The sequence below is a fragment of the Gorilla gorilla genome, chromosome 15 (genome assembly GCF_029281585.2).
Source record: "Gorilla gorilla gorilla isolate KB3781 chromosome 15, NHGRI_mGorGor1-v2.1_pri, whole genome shotgun sequence".
NCBI classification, from domain to species: Eukaryota; Metazoa; Chordata; class Mammalia; order Primates; family Hominidae; genus Gorilla; species Gorilla gorilla.
The window spans coordinates 81,885,103-81,913,029 of record NC_073239.2 but is presented as its reverse complement, the minus strand read 5'-3'; the positions used below and the strand labels follow the sequence as shown (position 1 = coordinate 81,913,029).

The 27,927-nt window shown below is 43.1% G+C and overlaps 2 protein-coding genes across 3 annotated transcripts in view; one reads left to right on the top strand and one right to left on the bottom strand.

Moving 5' to 3' along the window:
• Nucleotides 1-8,422, top strand: part of MAX (MYC associated factor X) — a 97,919-nt gene extending 89,497 nt beyond the window's left edge. For both annotated transcript variants that reach the window (XM_031001818.3, XM_031001817.3), the window contains one exon: nt 6,480-8,422. In XM_031001818.3, coding sequence (XP_030857678.3) covers nt 6,480-6,560 — 81 coding nt within the window. In that variant the 3' untranslated portion in view covers nt 6,561-8,422. The remainder of the gene's footprint in view (nt 1-6,479) is intronic.
• The window catches only part of FNTB (farnesyltransferase, CAAX box, subunit beta), a 75,254-nt gene extending 49,256 nt beyond the window's left edge, over nt 1-25,998 (bottom strand). Inside the window, exons 1-3 of the mRNA XM_004055304.5 lie at nt 25,638-25,998; nt 8,422-8,486; nt 416-488 (exon numbers count right to left, since the gene is read on the bottom strand). Coding sequence (XP_004055352.1) covers nt 416-488; nt 8,422-8,486; nt 25,638-25,781 — 282 coding nt within the window. The 5' untranslated portion in view covers nt 25,782-25,998. The remainder of the gene's footprint in view (nt 1-415; nt 489-8,421; nt 8,487-25,637) is intronic.
• Between the last annotated feature and the right edge of the window lie 1,929 nt (nt 25,999-27,927).

Sequence of the window (27,927 nt, the reverse complement as noted above, 5' to 3'; positions counted from 1 at the left end):
AAATTTGTAACCATCATGATACAGACTTAACAGGTTTGGACAATAGTCCTCAATAAATGAGCGAGAAATTAGATCAGCTTATAGGGCAAAGGGTTAAGGGTGAACAGGTAACTGGCATTTAGCCAGCTGTCAAGGAGGTCTAGATAAAGCACGTGAACCCCTCAGTCATCATCTAGTAACAGAAGAAAGCCCCATCCTATCTAGGGTGCTCCACTCACTCTGGAAGAGACTAGGTTCTGCCCTTTCAGGGCTGAGTCCCAGCTCTGTGACAGCACCCTACCTCCTGCCAGAGCCACAGAGAACAAAGAGTGACTCTGCAACAGGTCAGCCCCAACAGTCTTTTACGTTTAAATAGAAAAAGGAGGAGGATTTGGTGGATAATTTGACAACAAGAGTTCCTGGGTAATGTGTTTACCTCATAGGCATCTGTCAGTTGTCGAAGGCCTCTTTTCAGATAATGGAAGTGCTTCTCCCTCTGCAAAACAAGCCTGGAAAGACAAACAGCTTATAAGCCCATTCTAATAGCTTATGCTTCCACCATACACACGTATATGCACGTACACACACACGGGTACACACTCAGCTTCAGGACGTCCCCCTGCAGTCACTGATTGGATAACCAGCAACTTCTCTGGTTGCAAAGAGCAACTAAACCTGAGAAAAGAAGCTCTTGTCTGAATGTCTCTAAAGCATCTGAAAACCATGCCAACTGACATTTTAAGTGCGACTGTCTCCTAAAGGCAGTGACTTTGGGCTAACGGAAAAGCCGCAATGAGCACACGCAGCCAGGCAATGACAGTCCACCCAGAAACTTCCTCCAGCATCTAAGAACAGATATCTTTGTGGCTCCCCATCCTATAAGCAATTTAAATCTGAGCCTCGCCACTTCACTGCCTCAGCCGCTGTCATTTCAGTCACCCCTTCTGGGATGACTTCTCCAAGGCCCGTAATTTACTCCCTGCCTGCCTCTCGGTTATCCAACTATTATTCTCTCCCTGAAATTCCACCTCCCACGTTGTGACCCACAGCCCTGGCCAGAGGACCGTGTTCTGCAGCCAGTCGCTGTCCTTGGCTTTCAAGTCAGCAATACTGGCTTTAAGATTGAATGTGCCGCCCATGGCCACCTGCACAGGTCGGGCAAAGCACAGAGGCTGCACTTCTTTCTTGGTCTGGCAGAAGAGCCTGTGTGACTAGGGAAGGAAAGAAAAAGCACAGATTGTCAAGATGTTCCCTGTGCTTGCAGATTACAGAAACAAAGGAAAAAGAACCATTCCCTTTGCCAGGTAGTCAATTCCACAATTGTTTATCAAATTCCCAGTGTACTTGGCTCAGAATAAGAGCCTTCATGCAGTCTTTTTTTTTTTTTTTCCTGAGACGGAGTCTCGCTCTGTCACCCAGGCTGGAGTGCAGTGGTGTGATTTCAGCTCACTGCAACCTCCACCTCCTGGGTTCAAGCTATTCTCCTGCCTCAGCCAACTGAGTAGCTGGGATTACTGGCACGTGCCACCACACCCAGCTAATTTTTGTATTTTTAGTGGAGACGGGGGTTTCACCATGTTGCCCAGGCTGGTCTTGAACTCCTGACCTCAGGTAATCCCCTGCCTTGGCCTCCCAAAATGCTGGGATTACGGGCGTTGAGCCACCGCACCCAGCCCTTCATGTAGTCTTTACCTCAAAAACTCTTCCAATTCAGAAATGAGGTAAGTATATCAATGGCTACAAGGAAAGAATGGGTAGGTTTTGCAAGGGAAAAACATACTACTGAGGCTCAAAAGGAAGGGGATATCTCATGAAGAAAGGAATGATCAGGAAAGTTTGTGTGAAAAAGGAGGAATGTGCGATGAGTGGCCCTGGCAGAAGGAGAAAATTTTAATTCAATTTTAATTCAAGTTTAAATAGCTGCAGGTGGCTAATGGCTACTCTACTATGCTGTACAGGTATAAAGTGTACAAGAGGAGTGACAGGTGGGAGAATCTCACCTCAATACAGGGATGAAAGAGGAATGGGAGGAAAGCAGGAGTACTGCCCCAGTTTAAAAACAAACAAACAAACAAAAAAACAAGGATCTGGGATGCTGACTAAGGCATTTCTACTCAATTTACTCGGCAAAGGGAAGTCCTGAAGGTTTTTGGGATGAGGAAAGAAATGATCAGAACTGTGCTTTAGAAAAACAGTAGGTAGTCAGTATGTGTTTACAAACTGAAGTAACTGAAAACATCGCAGTGGGCAGACAGATGGGGTGGGGAGACGGGGTTAGAAGCTCTGAGGAGCTGACCCAGTCGGGGCTACTTAGGGCCCGAACTAGTGTGTGACCCGTGATCAGCCGACTTTTGGATGTGTGGGTCTTAGGATGCTGGGAGTGCATTCAGGTGATGATGTCAATCAGGCTGCTGGACACACACGTGAGGCTCAGGAGAGGGATTCAGGTTACATACACAGACTACGAAGCATTTGTCTGCACGCAAGTGACAGGTGAAGCCACAGAAGGTGAGAGGGCAGAGAGAGAAGTTTGAAAACAAAATTGTGGGAAGACCCATCTCTAAGGGTTTGGAGGAGCCAATGAAGGAGAGAAACAGGAGAGTTTACATATGCTAGGGAAGAGCAAAGGAAGTGTCATGTCACAGGCCATCAGGGAGGAGAGAATTAAGACTGAGGGGAAAGGCAACAAACCACAGAAGGGCTAGAGACCTCCAAGAGCATTCAGAGCAGAGGTGAAGGCAAACTGTAAACAAGAGAAGGCCAGACTCAGTTTCTCTTTCAGGAAAGTCCACTCAGGACGCAGGGAGCACCCATCTGTGTGGGCAGAGTGTTGTCCAGCACTGGGGTAGAGGCTGCTCTGTACCCTAGAGCGACAGTCCAGAGGTGGACACACATGTGAAAATGACAAGCAGAGCCCTGTCCAATAAACGCTGTGATCAGCCACGGGAAGAGATAGAGGGTCAGAAAACTCTTCCCAAAGGGAACAGCATTGAGTTTAAGGCTGGAAAGACATGAGTTAAGCAGGCAAAATGAAGAAAACACCATGACACATTCGAGTTAGTTTAGTTCAGCTGGATCAAAAGTACAAGGCAGTAAGCAGAGAAATTCCACATTAGAAATGCAAAAGCTCAGAGGAAATCCATAGGGAAGGTCTGTAAAGAGGATGGAGGAGGGCTGGGATGAGGGTATAGTAGGAGAGGTGAGCCTGGAATAAGGAAGGATGCTACATTCTTTGAGCGAGAAATGATGGGTATGAAGCTAGCGAAATATAGGTCTCTGATGTGGGAAGAAGGAAACAGGAAAGTCAGGTGGGTCAGCCTCGATTTTCTCAGGAACTAGGAGTCAAGACGGTGGGAGAGCTGTGGAGTGGCCACGGTGGTGGGTGTGTTAGGGAACCTACATGAGACGAATAAAAGGATTATAAGGCAGTTAGTGAAGGGCCAGTGAAATTAAGAAGTATAACATGTTGGTGAAGCCAGTCAGCAGCCTCAGGAGAAACCAAGCCTGCTGACACCTTGGTCTTAGACTTCTGGCCTCCAGAAATGTCAAAAAATAAATCTCTGTGGTTTAATGCACCCCATCTGTGATACCGTTTTATGGCAGCCCAAGCTGACTAATACCCTCACCGGTCCTTCATTCTCAACTCACCTCTATCCAAAAATCTTTTCTGTGTAGGAAGTTAAGAAAGAAAAGGTAGAGCTCTTCCTATTTTTACCTGAACAATTCAGCCCCAAAACCATTCAATTACATGGAGCAGAATAAGACAGGTTTCGTGCAGGACTTGAGGGGGTGCAGGGTGGGATGCAGGCTGTCAGCTCAAGTGGATGAGGAGGGCCCCCGTGTCACTGTGCAGAGGGTGACAGGAGAGCAAGTGGGTAAATCTATTAAGGCTATGGGAAGTCAGGTTTCCACTGTCTGAGAAGGAACTTACACATCTATGTGTACTGGGTAATGATTTAAATAGAATTTCTTATGAGGGGTGAGCCCACTGGGCTTCCAGACTCTTCACAGTGTGCCTCCACCCACACTACTCTCCAACCTCATCTCCGCCCCTGAGCTCTGGTCATGCTGCCTTCTTTGAGCTCCGCTCCTTTCAGTCTCCTGGCCTTAGCACATGCTGTTCCCTCTGCCTGGAACACTCTCCCCATCCTTTAAGTTAGCCACCCCTATTCCACCTACAGATTCAGCTTAAATGTCACTTTCTGTAAGAAGCCTTCCCTAACTTCCCAATCCAAATTAGATTCTCCCAGTGATTCTCTCTCTCAAATTATCCCACCGGTAACTGTATATTTGTGTTCATTTGTTTAATGTCCACTTCCCCCACTAGACCAAGAGCCCAGCAGGGGCAGGCCCAGGGCTAGCCTTGCTCACTCTGGCTTCCCTGAGCCCAGCAGAGTGTCCTGTCCTTTGGAGACTCTCTAGATACTGCTGCTGAAAGAGAGGATCACACAAAGGCAGCAGAATGGAATGAGAGCAAAGCCACTTCCTCCCCCCAAACCTGGGCCATCCTGGGAAACATGCATTTGATTGTGACAGATGAGAGGACAGGGGATTCAGTCCATTGCTGGTTCCTGGGGACTTTCTAAAATCACTAAAGCCAGGGGCCTCTCTAGTCAAAAAATAAGCACCTGGCATGTAAGCAATAAAGCAATCGAGGAAAGGTGAACTTATTTGTGAGACCTTGGAAAGAACAACAGTCAGAAGGGAATACATCCTCTACCTGCTCAGGATCTGGGAAATTCTAAAATTGTATCACATACAGGAATGGTAGAAAACACGGGAGCTAAGCTGGTGCCTGTGAGAGACCTGCTTTGAGGACTTTAACTCAGAGTATTCTGGCTTCAGAGCCATTGTCAGCACTTAACCTCCAGGGCTCTATTAGCACAGGGACATTATCAATATTTCTCACTTCTGAGGAGCACCCGTCTCCTGTGCCCAGGAGAAAACAAATTTAAAAACTACATGTGAGCGAGGTATCTGTGTAGTTTATGCATTTCAGGTTTCTTATTAAAGCCAAGGTGATAAATGCAAAAGGGTACATTCAAAAGGGTGTGAAACCGTGACAATACCCACAGGGAAGAAAAAATGAATTTTCATGGGAAAGCAGACATGAATAAACAAAACCAGGAAAAGCATGGTCAAAAAGCTCCTTGGGACTGACTACCTCACTCCAGGTAGACAGTCCCAACCTCAGAGAAGAAAATCATTCCTGGGAAGGGGATTAAGTATAGAATGTACTGACATTCAGCTCCAGGCTTGACTTTCAGCCCAGTCTGCTATTCAGCTTTGGCCCTGGAACACTGAATAGGCAAATGCCTACTTCAGCATCATCACAGGCATCCCTGGACCTGGGCGTGGTCTGTGGTCCTGGGCGTGTGGGTGAGTCTGTCCCATTTGATCAGCATCATGACCTCAGACACACAAACAAACCCTGCCATCTAGATTTACTGCTAACAGCTAACCATGCACTTTAGCTAACAGTGAAGGTTACTTCCTGTATTAAAGTGTCAGACTTTTAAATTTTGACTATTAATATGTTAAATATTGAGACTGTGATAATGATTTAAAATTCTGATAAATTTTCTAATTTATTCTTATATCCTCGCTTATTCTATGATGTTGATGTTTGGCTTCAGCCTTATATTGATATGTTGAATTATATACTCAGCCATTCAGCCAAAATGTATAGTATCTCCAATATTAATTAGCATCCTTTAAAACACTCAATTTCATAGGCAACAATGATAAAAACGGGTAATTGTGAAATTCCTGAAACTAACCCAGAGCCCTGATATATTCTATTTCCACAGGATCCGAGCCCAGGAGGAACACTTTTTTTTTCCCACCCATACTTGACCTACCATCTATGAATCAGGGGATTTCACTCCTTTAATATCATCTACCACCACTCTCAAAAAACAACTGCTTCCTCCCAGACTATAACCTCCCATTTTCCCTCATATCTCAGTGTGAATAAAAGTCTTTCTTCAGCTCATGAGCTAAGGAAAAACAAATTTTAAAAAAGGAATGAAAGAGACCAAGGGCTCTACCTGATGGCAAGTGAAAAGGGAATGTCAAATAATCAAAGGTTCATGTGAGAAACAGAGGCTGTGTGTCCCCAGAGCCCAGGCAGTGGACAGTGACTCAGCCCGATCGGGTGAGTCATCGGGGGCACAACCACAACAACAAAGTCCCTCCAAAAGCAATCACCCACACCCTCACCATTATGAAGTCTTGTCCCCTCTAGGGAGGCTAAGCTTGAACCAGCTTGTGCCTAGGGGCAGCGAACTGCCAAGGATACCATTATATTTAAGAGAGCTCGTTCTCCCAAGCTGTTTAAATAAATGGCGTCATTTGCTAATCTCTAGCTGTGTCTCATGACAAGAGGAATAATTCATTTTATTGAGGTCAGAGCATTGGGTTAATGCAGAGATTTGGTTTAGCAGTTAAGGGAAAGACTATACTAGTAAGCTGATATTTTTCCTCCTTTCCTTCCCCAGGGAACGAAGATGAAGTTAACCCTCCCACCTGTCTTTCCCTATGAACACTTGCCTTTTCCAACTGTTTTCTGCCATGGCTAATCAGAAAAAGTTTCTTAAGGAAATGGTGGCAAAAAAAAAGACACAAAGGTAACAAACAAAGCTGGACCTATTTATAATGTTCCAGTAAGCAGAAGTACCTAGAGACTGACTTGCTAGGATTTAGTCTGTTAGAAGATCTCAAGAAGTCAAGAGACATGATGAAGGAGGAAAGGCTGAACTTCAGACCTGCAACTTCCCAGCCAGAGTGAATCAGCCAGTGACCTAACCACACTTTGTTCAGAGATGTCAAGGAAAAGTGTTCTCTCGGCCAGGTGCCATGGCTCACAGCTGTAATCTCAGCACTTTGGGAGGACTGCTTGAGGCCAGGAGCTCAAGACAAGCCTGAGCAACACAGTGAGACCCCCACCTCTACAAAAAATACAAACAAAAATAAAATAAGCTAGGCATAGTGATGTGTTCCTATAGTCCCAGCTACTGCGGAGGCTGCACTGAAAGGATTCGCAGGAGTTCAAGGCTGCTGTGGGCTATGATCAGGGCACTGCACTCCAGCCTGGGCAACAGAGCAAGACAGGGCAAGACAGGGCAGGGCAGGGCAGGACCGGACAGGACAGGACAAGACAAGACAGACAGAAAGGAAAGAAAGTGAGAAAGAAAGAGACAGAAAGAGAGAGGGAGAGAGAAAGAGAGAGGAGAGAAAGAAAGAAAGAGAGAAAGAAAGAGAGAGAGAGAAAGAGAGAAAGAAAGAAAGAAAGAAAGAAAGAAAAAGAAAGAAAGAAAGAGAAAGTGTTCCATCATTAAGATAAAATGGTGACCACACAGTTTTAGGCTACTGATCAATTCTGATGGCTGGAAATATAACAAATAATGGTTTCAAAAAAAGACTCTGACTGCATGAGAAGTACTAATACAAGAATGAAATAACCTTATGAAATTCTAGTGTGACATATCAAAACACTGGAAGAGAAAATAAAGGTTCAAATTAAATAATAAATTTTTTCCTATAATTCCCTTTTCAAAATACCTGACCTCACAGGACTTAGAAGACTTCAACTTGCTAAGCTCCAAGGAAAACAAAAGGCATTCTATTTCTTGTTTGAAATTTCATCCTTGGGATATGGAACACAATTACCAACAGGGAGTAGGCATGGAGAAACTCAAACTTCCCATGTTTTTCCAGTCAAATAATAATCCATCCCTTCCATCTCCCTGGACTCTAAATGTTTCAAAGTACAATATGAAAAAGAAAAATCTGGGCCGGGCACAGTGGCTCACGCCTGTAATCCCAGCACTTTGGGAGGCTGAGGCGGGTGGATCACCTGAAGTCAGGAGTTTAAGACCAGACTGGCCAACACGGTGAAACCCTGTCTCTACTAAAAATACAAAAATTAGCCGAGTGTGGTGGTGGGTGCCTGTAATCCCAGCTTCTTGAGAGGCTGAGGCAGGAGAATCACTTGAACCTATGAGGCGAAGGTTCCAGAGAGCCGAGATTGTGCCACTGCACCCCAGCCTGGGCAACAAGAGCGAAACGCTGTCTCAAAAAAAAAAGAAAAAGAAAGAAAAAGAAAAACCTGAGAGTTCTCATCTGAAGACCAGAGCAGCAGGCCATCACTAAACAAAAACCTGGAATTCCTCTTTCCATCTTCACACCTCAGAATTGAGGCATTGAGGGGAATCCCCATGTAACACCTGGCAGCTCAGCTCGAGTGGAGAATCGCTCTAAACAGTATTCTACCAGAGGGAGGAGTGGGGGTCTTAGCATATCCAGGTAACCACAAGGACAAGAAACACCATTCTTGTAGCAGATGCTCCCCGTGGTTAGATTCGCTCAAGGAGGAAAGAAGAAAGGCTGCTGCATGGTGGTGTTCTCCCAGATCCCCCCAAACTCCTAACCACAGCTTACCTTGGTACAAGGTGGTTGAACTTGTAAGAACTGAAGACCTCTTGGATCTTTTCTTCTACCTTTGCCTGGTAAGGATGCAGGAGATAGGAGAGAGAAAACAAATACAGATGAGACCTCCATCAGCTTTTTCTTCCTATTGCCACAAATGCCTATTGGCGAGGGTTGGTTGGTATGGTCTGGAACTTCACAGTACTGTAAGACAGGGGTTCTGCAGGATGACAGGCTTAGGACAAGGCGAGAGGGAATCCCCTGTACCATGCTGGCATCACAACGGACTTTTCCAGAAACCAAATCCATAATATCCAAACTAATGGCAGTTTTGTTGTTTGGTTCCCTGGCACCAGTTACTCTGGGAGCAGATGAAGACAGATGTCTCTTGCTTGTGTGGGAGAGCATATGCCACCCCAAAATATGCCTCAACAGCATAAGGATTATTTTGAGAAACTGCAGCTACAGGAGAAACTCTGAAAACAGAGTATACCAGTTTTTGAGGGAAATTGACATCTATAAAGGAAATCTCCACTTGTGAGAGTGTTTCCCTCTCTGTACCAAAAGAGAAGGATGACTAAATCAGAGGAAACTATTATCAATGGAGAAGGCACCTACTGAAATCTGCATAACAAACATTACTCTTATTTACCATACTTGTCCTGTTCACCTCCCCATAACTGGCTTCCCCCACAATCTTCTCTGTTTTTAGTTGAAAATGCTATAGAAGCTGGAGTTCTAGATCACCTCTTTCAGAATTACTCATTTTCCCCTGGGTATCCCCTATGTATACATGAAGCATACATGTTAACAAACTTCTGCTTGTTTTTCTTTTGTTACCCTGTTGTTTTGTTATAGTGGTTCCAACCCAGAAATTAGAAGGGTAGAGGGAAAATGATTTTTTTTCTCCCCTCCACTTGAAATACGTATTCTTCCTGCTCTATGAAGTTGTTTGGATGTTCATTAACTCACCACTCTCAAATACATAATTAGTTTCTGCCTACAGTCATGCTTCTTACTGTAAAACTGAACAGTTAAAATATTAAAATCATCTGGGAGATTTGTAACAACATCAATTGTTGAAACACCAAAACAAATAGCAAATTCTGGTCCTACGTCACACACAGGACTCCACAGTCCCATAAAATGAAGGATCTCAGGAAGTCAGGTCACAAAAGAAATCAGATCTTTCTCTTCTGAAGACCACACCATAATGCTAAAACCGCCCCACATGGTTGACAAAAATTGCGTGCTGGGTTCTGGACAGAAATACAGTTATAATTAAGCATGAATCAGGCTGCACTTCAGCCCACTTCCTGGTTGCTAAACGTCTGACCATTTGTATCCCATCATTCCTACAGAGCCAGGATCTCTGACATTAGAATCATAAGACTTTTGTTTAAGGATCATCTAAAATGTTTTTCAGACTTTGAAGTCCAGCAATCAGTTTGAAAACCCCCATAAAGGAACAGGATCTGCCTGAGAATACAGCTTCCTTATCTCCCTGTCAATGACTTCACCCTACACTTTTCAATCAATCAACAAACTCCTCACTCTGCACTTCAGCCCACTCCAAAACCCTTAAAAGCCCTAACCCCAAATTCCTCAAGGTGGGATTTGAGGATTCTTCCCATCTCCTCATCAGGTGACTCTATGACTAAACCTCCTTCTCTGCTGCAACCCCCGTCTTTCTTTTTTTTATTTTATTATTATTATTTTTTTGAGACGGAGTCTCTGTCATCCAGGCTGGAGTGTAGTGGCATGATCTCGGCTCACCACAACCTCCACCTCCTGGGTTCAAGTGATTCTCCTGCCTCAGCCTCCCAAGTAGCTAGGATTACAGGTGCCCACCACCCCGCCCAGCTAATTTTTGTATTTTTAGTAGAGATGAGGTTTCACCATGTTGGCCAAGCTGGTCTCGAACTCCTGACCTCAGGTGATCTACCCGCCTCGGCCTCCCAAAGTGCTGGGATTACAGGCGTGAGCCACCACACCCAGCCAACCCCTTGGTGTATTGACTTGCTGAGTGCATCAGGCAATGGTTGTGGTCACAATGTGGTCTCATGGGAGAGCTCCTGTATACAAGGTATAGTAATGAGGGAGCGTCTGGTTAACAGGATTGGCGTTCACCTTCCTTGGCATTCCTAATCTTTGTAGTGAGACATGTTTTTTTTTGAGATTTCAAGATACATAAAAATCTCCCTAGGAAACTTCAAAATTGAGTCATTTATTTCCGAAATACCCATTGAGGTAGAGCTCCTAGTCCCTTTGAGAAGCATGCAAGAATTATCTGTGATGATGAGGGGAGCAGTGATATGAATCATCTATGATGGCAGCCAATCTAAAATTAATTTACATCTGGTTTTAGAATACGCTTTGATATTTGCTTTTGAACATGAATTTGAAGGATGATCTGTTTAAAAGGTTATAATACCTCAAAAAACAGACTGACGTCACCATGAGAATCTGACTTGGGAGGAATAAGAAAGTTGTCCCAGAATCATAATTCTTTTTCCATTCCTGACACTCATGCAGCTAAAATAAAGCACCAGCCTAAATGAAACACAGACTGCATTTCTCAGTCATGCCTATTAGCTGAATGGGATAGAAAAATATATAAGAAATTGGTAAGATCATTAAATAAAGATTTGCCTATGATATACCATCATCCCTCAGTATCCATGTGGGATTGGTTCCAGGATCTCCCAGGATATCAAAATCTGTGGACGCTCAAGTCCTTGATATAAAATGCTGGAGTATTTGCACAAAACCTATACAACCCTCCCATATAATCACGAGTAGCTTAACTACAGGGATACATTCTGAGAGACGCCTTCTTAGGTGATTTCATCATGGTGGGAACATCAGAGTATACTCACACCAACCTGGGTGGTATAGCCTACCACACGCATAGGCTGTATAGTGTGGCCTACTGCTCCTGGGCCACAGACCTGTACAGCATATTACTGTACTGAATACTGTAGGCAAATGTAACACAATAGTAAGCCTTTGTATATCTAAAAGTATCTAAACACAGAAAAGGTAGAGTGAAAATACAGTACTATAATCTTTCCAGACCACTGTGGTATATGTAGTCTGTTGATTGTTATATAATGCACGCCTGTATTGTAAATCATCTCTAGATTACTTATAATACCTCCTAGTACAATATAACTGCAATTGAGAAAAGAAAAATAGCTCAGAACAGTCTGAGTTATGTTAGGTATGCAAAATTTATCAGGCCCAGAGAGACCAAGTATAGGACTTCATTTATGCTCCCAACACCCATGTCCGGGGGCAGTTGTTTAAAGGCATTTCATTCCTCCCTAGCTGCCTCATCCATTATCTTCATGTTCCTGGAATTTGTGATACAAAGAATAATGTATACCTTATGTAATTTTAGTGTAGAGTCTTGGTAAACAATTTAGGAATCGCCTCTTCTTTTCTTTTGTTTTTCTTTCAGTCAGCTTTTTGGGTAACTATTCTTTTTTTTTTTTTTTTTGAGACGGAGTCTGGCTCTGCCAGGCTGGGGGGCAGTGGTGCGATCTCAGCTCACTGCAACCTCCACCTCCTGGGTTCAAGTGATTTTTCTGCCTCAGCCTCCCGAGTAGCTGGGACTACAGGAGTGTGCCACCACGCCCAGCTAATTTTTTGTATTTTTAGTAGAGAAGGGGTTTCACCATGTTAGCCAGGATGGTCTCGATCTCCTGACCTCGTGATCTGCCAGTCTCAGCTGGGATTACGGGCGTGAGCCACCTTGCCTGGCCCTGGGTAACTATTCTTGTCCTTTAAAAACCTACTTGTAACTGTTGCTAATTAGAGTGTATATTCAGGGCAACTTGAATCTATGCTCTTGGGTTGCAATCTTCAAGCTTAGCCCAAATAAACTCTCTACTTACATTAACTTTGCCTGAGCTTCTTCCTTTTAGATTGACATAATAACAAGAAAATAAGTCAGTACTTATTCAGTACAGACACAATCTTTTTTTCAAATATTTTTGATCTGTGGTTGGCTGAATCCACAGATGCAGAACCCACGGATATGGAAGACCAACTGTACTGTTTTATCTAAGTGAGTTAATTAATTCTGAATGACACAAAATCAAGTGGGAAGAAAATTCACTTCCTTTACCCCAGTACAAGCCTATTCAAATCCATACGACTTAATAATATTCAAAGGCTAATGCATGAACCCATCTTCCCCTTGGCATTCTGGCACTTAGATGTCTAGGAAGGAAAGCTCCCAGCCAGGAACTCCTTAATCAGAAGTCTCATCTTCAGCTTTCTTGCGGGAAAGCAGCCAAGTACAACGCAAGAAAAATGGAGGTTTATTTCTAAGCTAAGACACCTGACAAAAACATGGAAATATGTCATACTGCAAGGTGGAAAATGCTTAAAATTTTCCCAACATAGTGTCCTTCTCTTTGGAGTTCCTAATCATTTCTTCAGAATGAACAAGTGATTTTCCAGTGCAGTTAGTAACTAACTCATATCTGAAAAGTCAAGTTATGAATTCTGATGACTATCTGTGTATTACAGGTCAGCTGTTCATAACAATGAGTAATTTTCTTTTAAGAACTAGTATATTCTGGTATATTTCTCTTTTTTTTCTTAACAGGTCCCATGGAGAACTAAGAACTGGTGTATTTTTTTAACAGCTTTATTGAGATATAATTCATATACCATTCAACTCACTCATTTAAACTGCACAAATCAGTGACTTCTAGCATATTCATAGATTTGTGCATCCATCACAATCAATTTTAGAACATTTCACTCCCCTGAAAAGTAACCCCCCACCTCTTAAGCATCAAATCCAGTTTATCATTCTCCACACTGCTAACCACTAATTTACTTTCTTTGTTTTTGAGATGGAGTCTCACTCTGTTGCCCAGGCTTGAGTGCAGTGCTGCGATCTTGGCTCACTGCAACCTCTGCCTCCCAGGTTCAAACGATTCTCCTGCCTCAGCCTGCTAAGTAGCTGGGATTACAGGCACCCACCACCATGCCTGGCTAATTTTTTGTATTTTTAGTAGAGATGGGTTTCGCCATGTTGGCCAGGTTGGTCTCAAACTCCTGACCTCAAGTGATCCATGCGCCTTGGCCTCCCAAAGTGCTGGGATTACAGGCATGAGCCACCATGCCTGGTCCACTAATTTACTTTCTATCTCTATAAATTTACCTGTTTGGAATTGTATATAAATGGAATCATAAAAGCTGTGGTCTTTTGTGGCTGGCTTCTTTCACAAACATAATGTTTTCAAAGCTCATCTATGCTGTAGCATGTACCAGTACTCCATTTCTTTTTATTCATATTATTTCGCCAAATAATATTCCACTGTGTAGATCTATCACATTTCGTTTAGCAGTTTATCAGCTGGTGGACAATTTGGCTGTTTCCATTTTTTGGCTATTATGAATAATGCTGCTATGAGTCATAGAAACCATTCCTCTTACTCAAGAAACAGGTTCTCCAGAAACTAAGCTAAACTTGTTTGAAATGTAAATTCTCAGGTATTCTCAGTATAGACCTATTGATTCACTTAGCTGGCGGGGTCCACCCAACTTCTTTTAACAAGTCCTCCAGTGGATTCTGATGCAATGCTAACATTTGTGAACACTGTCAAAATCAAAATGGAGTCACTTGTGTTTAAAAATCCTGACAAATAAAGCCAGGGACAGCTATGAAGAGAGGGTTCTCATGCATCAATGCCTGATTAACAAAAACTATCCCAAATGACTCTGCAAAAACCACAATCCTGCATAAAGGTCATCACAACCTTACACAAAAAATATCTCCACAAGGACATCTGTCCAGCAATTGCCTGTCCAATCTCAGACTGGTCACACTTGTTACTGATCCTTGTAGCCAATAATAATTATCTTAAAAGAATTATATAATCCTCATTATTCCTTGAAAAACCTTTGTCTTCCTTTACCTCCTTGAATATGCACATAGTTTACTGTGGCACAAAGATTCCCACTGCAATACACTATTCCCAAATAAGTGTCATGTTCTTTTAGAGAGCCTCTCTCTGTTAATTTAGGTTGAAAGTTTGATAAAACAAGATTTTTAGTAGTGGCAATGGTCACTAAATTTCAGCTCAGAGGTTGATGCGCAAAGTTTTACCTCAAATAGTACTTTCTTCATTCATAATTAATTTAAAAAACAGTAACGTACTTTTCTTCTCAACTAGTAAAGGATAAACAAAGATAACAAACCTTTTTAAATGTTTAACAAACAAAAATTTCTCTAAATAACCTAACATTTTGAATGTGCAGGAGACCAGAATATGCCACCTCAAAACATGACTTTGGAGACCAGAATATGTCTTCCCACGATAGGCTTCTTTGGCATAAGGATTACTTTGAGCTGATTATTTTGAGAAACAGCAGACAAAGGAAAAGCTCTGAAAACAGAGTAGAAGTTACCTCATTTGTAAGGGAAAATTACATCTATAAAAGGAAATCTCCATTTGCCTCTCTTTCTGTACCAGGGAGACAAGGATGACTCTAAGCCACTAGGAACTCTTACCAATGGAGAAGGCACCTGCCTAAATCTGCATAACAAACCTTATCCTTGTTTACTGTGCTTTTCCCGGTCACCTCCCCATTCCGGGCCTCCCCAACATCCTTCTTTGTTTCAGCTGAACACTAGTTAAACCTGAAGTCTATGCCACCTCTTTGAGATTTACTCATTTTGTAACCGCCCAACGGGTTCTTCCGGCTTGCTGCACAGACACAATCAATTCACTAAGACCATAGCCTTGCAATAAAGAAAGACTTTAACTGACATGCAGCTGGCCACACCACACTGGAGACAGAGTTATTACTCAAATCAATTTTCCCAAAGGTTTGGAGGTTTTTCAAGGATAGTTTGGTGGGCAGGGGGTTAGAGAATGGGAATGTTGACTGGTTGGGGATGAAATCATAGGGATGTGGAAGGAAGATGGTCCTCCTGCACTGAGTCAGCCTGTGGGTGGGGCCACAGGACCTGTCTGTGTGGAGTCAGCCAGTCAGAAATGCAAAAATCTGAAAAGACATCTCAAACGGCCAATCTTAGGTTCTGCAATTGGGATGTTATCTACAGGAGTAATTGAGAAAGCTCTAAATCTTGTGACCTCCGGAATAATCGCTGGTTATCCTTTACACCTACATCTTAGCAGAATTCAGGACCCTCTCACAATCCTAAAGGGAGATTGTCTTTCCAAAATTACGACCATCAGAGAAATCTGACAAGACTCCAACTGATCAAGCAAGACTCTGTTTCTTTTTTTTTTTTACTGTGAAATGAAAAAAGGCAAAATGACAGTGTGACAATTTATGTGAATTTTTAAAAACACAAATCCAGCTGTTTATGAATGCATAAAAGGATTAAAAGTGAAGTGGAAGGATGCACACACAACTTATGATCATAAGGGCTGCTTCTGGGAAGGGTGGGAGGCACACTGAACTGGGGACAGGGTTAAAGGAGGCTTTGGCTATATTTCTAATTGCTTTTCCTTTAAACAAATAACCAGAAGCAAAAAAAAAGATGTTAGCAAATGTTAATTCTCGGTTATAGAAAAATGGCTCTTAATTACATTATTATACTTTTGTTAACCATAAATTTCTTAGAAAAATAAAGGAAAAGGATTTCAAAGTGCTTAGTTTTGTGATACCTCATCCCCCACACCTACTTAGATAGGCAGGCCACAACATACGCAGAAGCTGTGTTCTCAAAGTTCATTGGTTTTTAGACCTTATTTGTTGTCCCATCAACACAATGTTATACCTAACTGTTAGGTTCCAAGGCCAGCTCTCCCATTATTTAATGTATAACCTAACAAATGTTAAGCCTAACAGTACCTCTCTCACCTTCTCTAATCATGAGGCAACTGATCACTCACGATACGGCAAAAAGGGAACCCAACAGTTGAGTTTACCCCTGCTCCTGACAGGGCACAGGCTAGATGTTTCTTTTCTTTTCTTTCTTACTTTCTCTCTCCTCTCTGTCTTTCTTTCTTTCTTATAATAGAGATGGGCCTCACCATGTTGCACAGGCTGGTCTCAAATTCCTGGCTTCAAGCAGTCCTCCTGCCTCAGCCTCCCAAAATGCTGGGATCACGGGCATGAGCCACGGTGCCCAGCCCAGGCTTGGTTGTTTCTTTTCTTTTTTCTTTTCTTTTTTTTTTTTTTGAGACAGAGTTTTGCTCTTGTCACGCAGGCTGGAGTGCAATAGCATGATCTCGGCTCACTGCAACCTCCACCTCCCAGGTTCAAGCGATTCTCCTGCCTCAGCCTCCTGAGTAGCTGGGACTACAGGTGCCTGCCACCAGGCCTGGCTAATTTTTGTATTTTTAGTAGAGATAGGGTTTGACCAAGTTGGCCAGGCTGTTCTCAACCTCAGGAGATTCGCGTGCCTCAGCCTCCCAAAGTGCAGAGATTACAGATATGAGCCATTGCACCCAGCCCCAGGCTAGGTGTTTCTGTGTACAGAATGTTTTCAAGTTTGCTGGTCAGGCTTTATACATACATACATACATACATACGTACATATACATACATACACTTATATGCACACATGTATATATATAAAATATATACACGTATAATATACACATATATCTTTAAAATATATAATACAAACCAAGTATGTATCAACTTATAAACTATACACACATATATGATATAAACTAATATAGTAATGCGCCACATAACGATGTTTTGGTCAAGAACGTACCTCATATTCCACGGTAGTCCCGTTAAGACTATGATGGAGCTGAAAAATCCCTACAGCCTAGTAACACAGCTTTCATGATGTTGTAGCACAAAGCAGTACTCACATGCCTGTGGTGACGCTGGTGTAAATAAACCTACTGCACTGCCAGTGTTATAAAAGTATAACACATACAATTATGTACAGTACATAACACTTGATAATGATAATAAACAACTACATTACTAATTCATGTTTACTATACTATATATTATTATTTTAGAGTGTAACTCTACTTATTTAAAAAATTAACTATAAAACAGCCTGAGGCAGGTCCTTCAGGAGGAATTCCTGAAGAACGCACTGTTATCCTAGGAGATGACAGCTCCATGCCTATTACTGTCCCCGAAGGCCTTCCAGTGGGATGAAATGTGGAGATGGAAGGCAGTGACACTGATGATCCTGACCCTGTCTAGGTCCAGGCTAATGTGTGCATTTGTGTCTTGGTTTTTAACAAAGAAGTTTAAAAGGTAAAAAGAAAGTTAAAAAATTTAAAAGTAGAAAACAGTTTACAGAATAAAAATATACAGAAAATATTTTTGTACAGCAGTACAATGTGCTTGTGTTTTAAACTGTTATTACAAAAGGGTCAAAAAGCTGTAAAAAAATTTTTTAAGTTTATGAAGTAAATAATTTACAGTAAGCTAGGTTTAATTTATTATTGAAAGAAAAAAGCGTATGAATAAATTTAGTGTAGCTTAAGCATACCGTGTTTATTTTTATTTTATTTTTCATAATGTCTGCTCAGTAATAAGTGTACAGTGTTTATAAAGTCTACAGTAGTGTACACTCATATCCTAGGGCTTCACATGCACTCACCACTCATTCACTCACTCACCCAGAGCAACTTCCAGGCCCACAAGCTCCATTCATGCTAAGTTCCCTAGATAGGTCTATCATTTTTTATCTTTTATAACATATTTTTACTTTACCTTTTCTATATTTACATATGTTTAGATACAAAAATATTCACCATTGTGTTCCAATTGCCTGCAGTATTTAGTACAGTAACATACTGTGTAGGTTTGTAGCCTGTAGCCTAGGAGCAACAAGCTATACCATATAGCCTAGGTGTGTAGTAGGCTATGCCATCTACATTTGTGTTAAGTACACTCTATGATGTTCACATGACAAGGAAATTTCCTACTGACAATGTATTTCTACTGTTAAGTGATACATAACTATATGTATATTAGTTTGTATTGTTCAATAATGCAGAGATTGTGTTAGACTCTAGGGGCCAGGGATCAAGTAACTGTACTAGGGTCCCCAACACTTAGGTGCCATGGCAATAAATAAATGAAGAGCTAACCAAATGCCTGCATTCTGGACAGCTCTGTTTAAAAGGTATTTCATGGAGTTTTTCATTTAATCAATAGAAATCCAATCACTAGGCCAGGCGTGGTAGCTCACGCCTGTAATCCCAGCACTTTGGGAGGTGGAAGCGGGTGGATCATTTGAGGTCAGGAGTTTGAGACCAGCCTGGTCAACATGGTAAAACCCCACCTCTACTAAAATACAAAAATTAGCCGGGTGTGGTAGCACATGCCTGTAATCCCAGGTACTTGGGAGCCTGAGGCAGGAGAATCGCTTGAACCCAGGAGGCGGAGGTTACGGTGAGCGGAGATCGCGCCACTGCACTCCAGCCTGGGCGACAAGAGCGAAACTCTGTCTCAAAAAAAAAATAAAAATAAAAAAATAAAAAATAAATCCAATCAATAAAAGCAGAGAATAGTTTCCATTCAGTAAGTGGTAAACAACAACTAATGCATTTGGCACTTTCTCTTTCACAGCTTCTATCTAAAGCCAATCTCATGAGGCACCAACTTTCATACCAGGCACTATCACTTCTCTGCTTCCTATATCTCCCTCCTCTCCCAGAGACAGAATGTTTCAGAAAGTAGATTTGCTGCCTAAGATTCATGTCATTGAAGCTGCAGCAAAAGAGTCATTTAACATATGAAATATAAGGCAAGACTTTTAAAAAAAAAATTATCTCTCAGAAAATACAAGTCACTTTATATTCAAATACTTACAAAGTACCTCTTGCTGTAGGAAGTTTTTCAGTTTCCTTATTTTGAATACAAAGTACCAGCTGGGGATGACACAATACCCTAAAACAACCTCAGTTAAGGTGTGGTTTGGGCTGCTTTGGCTAATGGTAATCAGTGAAACAAGATAAATTAAACCCAAATTTAGTAATTATCCCTGGAGATATAAACTCACACTTCCATGTGTAAACTGCCATTGTAAGGCCAGCTTTTTATTTTGTTTATTCATTTTTTACTTTTTTTAGAGATGGAGTCTCACCCTGTTGCCCAGGCTGTCTCGAATTTGTGGGCTCAAGCTATCCACCCGCTTGGCCTTCCAAAGTGCCAGGATTACAGGCATCAGTCACCATGCCTGGCCAGTAGACCAACGTTTTAAAGATCATTTTAGCTGGGCGCGGTGGCTCATGCCTGTACTTTGGGAGTCCAAGGTGGGCGGATAGCTCAAGTTCGGGACCAGCCTGGGCAACACAGCGAAAACCTGTCTCTACAAAAAAATACAAAAAGTAGCCGAACGTGGTAGCACGCCAGTAGTTCCAGCTAGTCAAGAGGCTGAGGTGGGAGGATCACTTGAGCCTGGAAAGTTGCTGCAGTGAGCCATGATCATGCCACTGCACTCCAGCCTGGGAAACAGAGTGAGACCCTATCTTTAAAAAAAAATAGAAATCATTTGAAAAAGTAATAAAGTGGTTAAGTTGCAGTGACCACAAATATATACCAACTGGAAACACTGCAAAAAAAAAAATTCTAGGCTCACGTCTGTAATCCCAACACTTTGGTAGGCCAAGGCAGGCCTGTGAGGTCAAGGCTGCAGTGAGTGGTGATTGCATCACTGCACTCCAGCCTGGGCAACAAAGTGAGACCCTTTCTTAAAAAAAAAAGTCTAACGTTATGCAAGTGGTCTTGTAACTTGGAATAAACTGTTCAGTGGTAACACCTTATTCATATTCAAAAAGGATGTATCTCAAGAACTGAACATGTGGTCCGGAAATCCACATTGGCTGACTCAAAAAGTGGCTCCAGTGATGACAAAAATAGTGAAGTCAAAGATGCATGTGTGTGAAGAGCCTGAAAAGAAACATTTTATAAATAAGAAAAGGAGGAAAACCAGCATTTCTAAATTAGTGTTACTTTACAAAGTAGGTGATTTTAAGTAGGTATATGGACCCAAATTTAAATGTAAATTTTGTAAGCAGGTATTTTTCACTTATATACCTAAAAGTACATGTATTTTCAACTTGACCAAAAACAACCTTTTGGACTTTTTAATGGGGAAATTTTGATATGCAGGATTACTTTACACTTGGGCAATATGGTATATGCTGAATTTCAATAAAATAAAATGGATTCAGAAAGCTAGCCTACTGACCACCTAACCAAGCAGAGCTCCGGTCCCTTCTATCAGAGGCATAAAAAGTTGAGAAGTTTTATTATATTTAGTGATTTGTTCCACCTCCATTTACTAATATTTTGGATCCTATAAGCTGAAATAAGTCAACAGCAGGTCAGGATTCTGTTCCGCTGGTCCCTCCTTAGGATATGTGGTGGCCCACTGCCCGAACCTGAAGCCAGCACATCACCTGCCTCTTAATACCCTGATGGGGGCCCACCCGCCCAGCTCACCTCATTTCCTACCACATCCAACCTGCACCCTCCGTTCCTGGTAAGCCATCTTAACGCCCCCAGTCAAGCCTCAGTCTTCCCTCAAAACAGCTCTCCCTCCTAGAATGGCTGCCCCAAACTCTATTTTTTACAGCCCACCCAGTTCCACATTCTCCATGAAGTCATCCTGACCACCTCAGCCCACACAGATGGCTTTTCAACTCCCCAAAATCCTCATGCAAAGCAGTCATAATTTAGCACTCTGTGACTGCCTATAGCATATTCTTCTTATTTTTTTCTTTTTTGAGATGGAGTCTTGCTCTGTCACCCAGGCTTGAGTGCAATGGTGCAATCTCGGCTCACCGCAACCTCCACCTCCCAGGTTAAAGAGATTCACCTGCCTCAGTGTCCTGAGTAGCTGGTATTACAGGTGCACACCACCACGCCTAGCTAATTTTTGTATTTTTTTAGTAGAGATGAGGTTTCACCATGTTGGCTAGGCTGGTCTCAAACTCCTGACCTCCAGTGATCCGCCAGCCTCAGCCTCCCAAAGTGCTGGGATTACAGGAGTGAGCCACCGCACTCGGCCTTACAGCATATTCTTTTTTATCTCTCTAAGATAAAAGAATTTTGAGGGCAGGGATCAAGACTAATAATTCTCTCATATTCCCCTCAGAGTTCATGTCACTTCATTGACAATGAACCATGCTAATGGTTCAATGACACCATGCCATTTAAAGTGGAGGATGCGTTTGCCTCTGTTCAAAGACAAACTCAAAGAAAAACAGTAGTATCTTTTGTAAACACCTGTTTTTGGCAAGGCTGCTGCTACCTCTGAGACTATCAGTATTAACCTACTGGCCTGAATCAGAGTGTTTGCAATGGGATGATTCCAGATGGCACAATAAGGAAGGCAGGCACTAACAATACAACCATGTCTTGTTCTCTAGTGTCATGAAAGGCCCTCCCTGCATCTGCATTAACAAAACAGCTTAGCAAGGTAGAGACCTTCATAAAAATATCCAGAGCTGACCATTTCTCACTACCTCCACTACCGTCACTGTGAGCTAAGCCACTGTCACCTCTCTCCCAGGATACTGCAATAGCCTCCTAACTGGTTTCCCTGTATCCACCCTCACTCCCCACCATCTACTCTTGACAGTAACCTAAATGAGCCTGTTAAAATGCTAGTCGGACTGTGTCACTCCCCTGCTCAAAACTCTCTGATCATGGATCAGTCTAAGTCGTGGCAGGAAACAGATGGCACAAAGTGGGTGATTTGAGGAGAGTTTATAAAGGAACTATTTACAAAGATGTGGGCAGGTGTAGGGAAACCACAAGAGAAAATGCAGTATCTGGAGCTGGTAAATCAGGGGTACCTGAACTCCTCATAGACCTGAAGGTGTGAAGGATGGAGAGGGAGGGAGACAAAGAGCTCCGCAGAGAAGGCACATGACAGGAAATGTGACCTTAAGTCTAAGGAAACCCCAGCCCACACAAGCCTGCAGGAGGGAAGAAATACAGTGGTCTCATTCTTCTCCTTCTCAGTCACCCCCAGCAATACTTCCCATGGCCCGCAGCCATAAAGCAAGGCAACCTGTCAGTGCAGGGCCCCCTCCTGGGGCACATCTACAGAGCAGGCTGGAAAAGGGCCAAGTGAATCTGGGGCAGTAAATGGCAGGTATACAGCCAAGTGGCTCTCCATCTGAGTCAGGGTATTTTAAAGTACTTCCAAAGGCCAGTGAGACCCTACATGATCCGACCCATCTCCTACTCTCTGGTTTGCTAAGCCCCCTGCTCACCAGGCATTCTGCTGCCTTGGTCCTTTGTGCTTGCTGCTTTCCCTGCCCAGAATACTCTTGCACCAGATCCATGATGGCTTCCTCCCTCATCTGAGACTTCAGGTCTCAGATCACATGTGTTGTCACCAGAGGGTTCCCCTTAACACCTTATATGAAGACCTCCCCTGCTCCCACCCCACCCATTCCTGACACACCCTATCCCCTCTATCCCAAGGTGTTACTCTCCACAGCGTTTCTAATTAACATTTTATATTGAGATAGCTATAGATATTAACTCTTTTAATTGACTGCCTCATTGGCCTAGAAACAGTTACATAAAGGCATCAACTTGGCCTCTTTCGTTCAACAACTTATGCCAAGTGTCTAGAACAGTGCCTGGCACGTAGAAGGTGCTCAGGTATTTGTTGAATGAATGAGAATCAACGAATGGAACAGATGACTCACAGCTAAGGACTCCTTCCACTATTTATAGGTTTAATTCCTATTACCAAATTACTGCTTAACAAATAAACCGAGTCTTCTGATAATCAGATAGGAAGCAGGTAACAAGCATTTATTTTTTGGTTTGTTTTTTTTTTTAATTTGAAAAGTTTTCATCTTAAATAGACACAGGGTCTTGCTATGTTGCCCAGGCCAGTACCAAAATCAGTATAGTCGTTTTTTGTTTTGTTTTAAGAGACAGGGTTTTACTCTGTTGCCCAGGCTAGAGTACAGTGGCTCGATCATGGCTCATCTGTGAACTTCTGAGCTCAAAAACAATTCACCCACCTCAGCTTCCCAAGTAGCTGGGACTACAGGTGCATGCCACCACGCTCAACTACTTTTTTTTTTTTGGTAGAGACAGGGTCTTGCTATGTTGCCCAAGTTGGTCTCCTGGGCTCAGGTGATCTTCCCGCCTCGAACTCCCAAAGTGCTGGGATTACAGGTGTCAGCCATCAATTTGTTTTTACTGGCAATGGCACAAAATTGAGCTATCAGTAAATGGAAGCTTTAGTTAAAACTGAAAGAGTAATAGTATATCCTCTGTAAACAATTCCTCCTAACAAGGTTGTTACTTTTGATGAATGTATCATTAACCTACCAATGTGGTAGGTCTCTAAACCTCAGTCTTCTCATCCATAAAAAGTGAAAGGATTGAATGATACCACATATGGAGAGCATTTAGCACTGTGCTGAGACTCAATAAATGGTCACTAACATGATTATTAAAACAGTGAGGCAGGCCACAAAAATGAGATACAACATTATCATCCTACTACCTGAAACTGTTCATCCTAGAATCTAATAATGTGTGCTGGAATAACAACATGAAAAAGAAATATAAGATTCTTTACTGTCTGCCATACCGTTGGGTCTAGATTTGAAAGATGCTCGCACCAGGCGCAGTGGCTCACGACTGTAATCCCAGCACTCTGGGAGGCCGAGGAGGGCAGATCACTGGAGGTCAGGAGTTCAAAACCAGCCTGGCCACATGGTGAAACCTGTCTCTACTAAAATACAAAAATTAGCCAGGCGTGGTAGTGGGCGCCTGTAGTCTCAGCTACTCTGGAGGCTGAGGCAGGAGAATGGCGTGAACCCCGGAGGCGGAGGGTGCAGTAAGCCGATATCGTGCCACTGCATCCCAGCCTGGCAACAGGGCGAGACCCCATCTCAAAAAAAAAAAAAAAAAAAAGGCAATCCCATAGTCTAAGGTCAGATAATAAGTAAAACACTTGACCTGAATCAACTCAGCAATACATCATTTAGGAATTCTGCAAAGATCCTGTAGGTTTTTCATCAATGGGAAATTTCTTTACAATCTTTTGCAGTCAGCCTTCCCTGGGACACACTGGTAGGCAAACCAACCTGGAGAATTAGCTAGATTCGAGAGGTGAGGATTTCCTTTGCTACCCTAAATTCCATGAAGTTTAAATCTCCAGTTAAAATATTTTCTCTGCTACTTTGTGAATAACCACGTATCAAGCCCTTGTTTCTGTTATAAATTTATAATTCTATTTAGTCATAACTGTACAATAAAACAATTATTGTTACTAATTTTGCCAAAGTACAGGCTTACAACTTAAAGTAGGAAATACAAAACAGGTCTCTCCAAGGTAAAGCCTGGAGACTGATCTCACTAAGAGATCTTATTTCAGTAAGCAGCAGAATGTTCATTTATTAGTGTTAAGAATTATCCTAACCACTTCTCCTAGCGACAGATGGATAAACAGTTCCACATAGCAACCTTGGGAACAATTCCAATTAGGGAATAAGAAGAAAAACAAAACTATGGTTTTGGGCATATGAATATATACTCATTCGCCAAACACTTTTCAAAATGATAGGTTCGATCCTACTTCTAGGCCTTAGGGAATGATTAGTAGTCCAAAATCCATTCTTTCTATTAGATCACTTTCCAAACTGTTTTCCTGCCTGTCCCCCAACCAGGCTCCTGATCAGGAGCTGTTTTATTTCCTTGTACTTCCATCGTTTAATATTGTGTCCGACACGTAGCTGGTGCTCAAATGGCTGAATGACTACCAAAATGCCCACCCACGAGGCGGGCCCCCAAACCTGGTACTGTAGGTCAAAAATTAAACAGATCGTGAAACGGCATGACAGCAGCCTGGCCCTCCTCTCTGCCTCCAGAAGCTGAGGGCAGGTTGGGAAAAGTGCACTATGCACCCCAGAACCTCCCGAAGTAATGGCAGAACAGAGTGGGCTGTCCGACCCGCACGGGCTGCCTCTGTCCTCCAGGTATAGAACACGATTCTTCTCGTTCTTTAGGGCAGAGGGGACCCGGCTACTGCCCTCTCCTCCAAGCCCAACCTTGAAACGACCCTTCCCCAAGCTGGCCGCGCAAACGCTCCACGACGAAGCCCAAGCCTGGGCGCCCGGAGCTTCCCAGAGGAAAGGCGCCGCGGTGCGCTGTGGGAGTCGTAGTTCCCCGGTGAGTTCCGCACCCGGGCGGCCCTGCGAACGGGACTCGCGCTCCCAGAACACATCGCGCGGGCGCCTCGCCCAGTCCTGCCACCTCACCTGTTCTATGGACGTGACTGTTTCCACCGAGTCGTCCTGCAACCGCTCTCGCGCGTGCTCGGGCCTCAGACTGTACAGCGGCTCTGACCAGACGGGGGAGGAAGATGGAGGGCAATAGTAGGTGAAAGAACTCGGAGAAGCCATGATCAGGAGAGCAGCAGACAGTGTGTAGGACTCTGCTTCGTTAAGCAACAACGCGCATTGAAACTCGAGCGGGCTAAAGCGCTACGGCGAGCGGATAGAGGCAAAAAGATTTTGAACGCGAATGTCTCCTCCCGCCTACTCGTCTTTCGAGTGAGTTACTGAGATGCTGCCGCCCCCCATTGGGCAGAGGAGCTGCTGCAAGAGCGTAGACTTCTGAAGCGCAAGGGTGTCTACATCCGAATTTCATTTCAGCGAGATGGCGTAGGACGCCTCGGTTTGTTACGCAAATTGTTAAAGAACTTTAACATTCTGCTAATTCTCACTTAATTGTAAGGCAATCGTTTGCAATTTCAGGTGCCCAAGTACCCAATGAATGTAAGTTTGAAAGCATTTCTGACAGCTCTCCTGATTTGCCTCAGTCACGCTATTACTAATAGAATTATTGTGCACCTTGGGGTACTTGACAGCCTCCCAGGAGAAGGCAGCAGCTGCTCAAACGTGCAAGGACGCCGTCTCGGTATCACTCAGTGATGGAGGGAGGGGGGCATTATGATTTTCTCCTGTGTCTTGGAGGTTACACTGCAGTAGCAAGAACTGAAATGCAGTAGAAGGAACAAAGATGAGTGAAATAGACAGTCAGTCCGCAGATATTTTTGGAACACCTGCTATGTGTCAGGCATTGTGCTAGGTTCTAGGAATACAAAAGTGAACAAAACGAAGTCCCTTCCCTTGGAAACCTTACATTCTAAGAAAATCGACAGAATTGAATGTATCCAACGCAATAAATATATGAAGACTTGTGATAAATGATATGAAGGAAAATAACAGGGTCTATGAGAGAGACTAAAGGGGTAAGAAACTAATTGAATTGTATGGTCAGGCCAAGCCTCTCTAAGTGACCTTTCATTTGAGATCCGAAGGATGACGAGGAGTCATCCAGAAGAACAGTATGGGAAAGAACTCCTGAAAAAGGAAGAAACAGCAACTTTTAGAAGACATGTGCTGGGCACGGTGGCTCATGCCTGTAACCCCAGCACTTTGGGAGGCTGAGGCAGGAGGATCACTTCAGGAGTTAGAACATCCTGGGCAACATAGCAAGACCTCATCTCTATTAAATATCAAAAAAATTAGCCGGGCGTGGTGGCGCATGCCTGTAGTCCCAGCTGCTCGACAGGCTAAGGTGGGAGGATCTCTTGAGCCCAAGAAGTCGAGGCTGCAGTGAGCTATGATTGTGCCACTGCACTCCAGCCTGGGTGGCAGAGCGAGACCCTGTTTCAAAAAAAAAAAAAAAAAGAAGCAAAACAAAAAAACAAACAAAAACCATAGGCTCAAGTGACCCTCCTGCCTCAGCCTCCTGAGTACCTGGAACTACAGATGCTCACCACCACGCCCAGCTAGAATAAAAGAAATTCTTATTGATTCTTATGGAGTGGACTTACTCATCACACTTGCCTCCAGAACAACCAAGTTTAAAGTTGTGATTTTTAGGAAAACCCTGCTACCTTTGGACAAGCAATAGAAGAGAATTTATTTTAGGGCATGCATCAAAAGTACTACACCAAAAATTATAATACCAAGAGATTAAACTGGGGGAGTTGTATGTAGGAGATTATAGAAGGTATGATAATAACAGATATTCCGGGTACACTTGGAGACAAGCTTTACTTCCTGCTCAGAGCATTTCACTCTGTTCCCACTCCATTCCATGTCACATGTCTAGGATCCAGGGATTATAGGCCAGAGTGACATTTGACAACCAGCCATTCCCCTGTTCTCAGTCTCTGGTAGTAAATAGAAGCACTCACAAAAATTTCAAAGATGAGGCTGGGCTGGCCTAAAGACCTCAGGTGGATAAATACTACCACCATGTCCATTTTAGTGGTACTGTTGCTGAACTAAGACCTAGAGGCACCAGAATATTACCAAATCTGGAAATAAGGGGACAGTATGGGTTAGGACCCATGGATAAGGCTGCACAATGTGAAATGGTCTCATTATACTGCCCCCTGTATTGGCATCTTACTGTCTTTCCCTTAGTTATATTTTGGGAAATAAATGGTCTGATAAGGTCAGGGTTATATCTAAGGATTCAGCCTTTGTCACAAAGAGTTTCTTTGCAGGAGAGCTGGAAACTTAATGCTTCAAT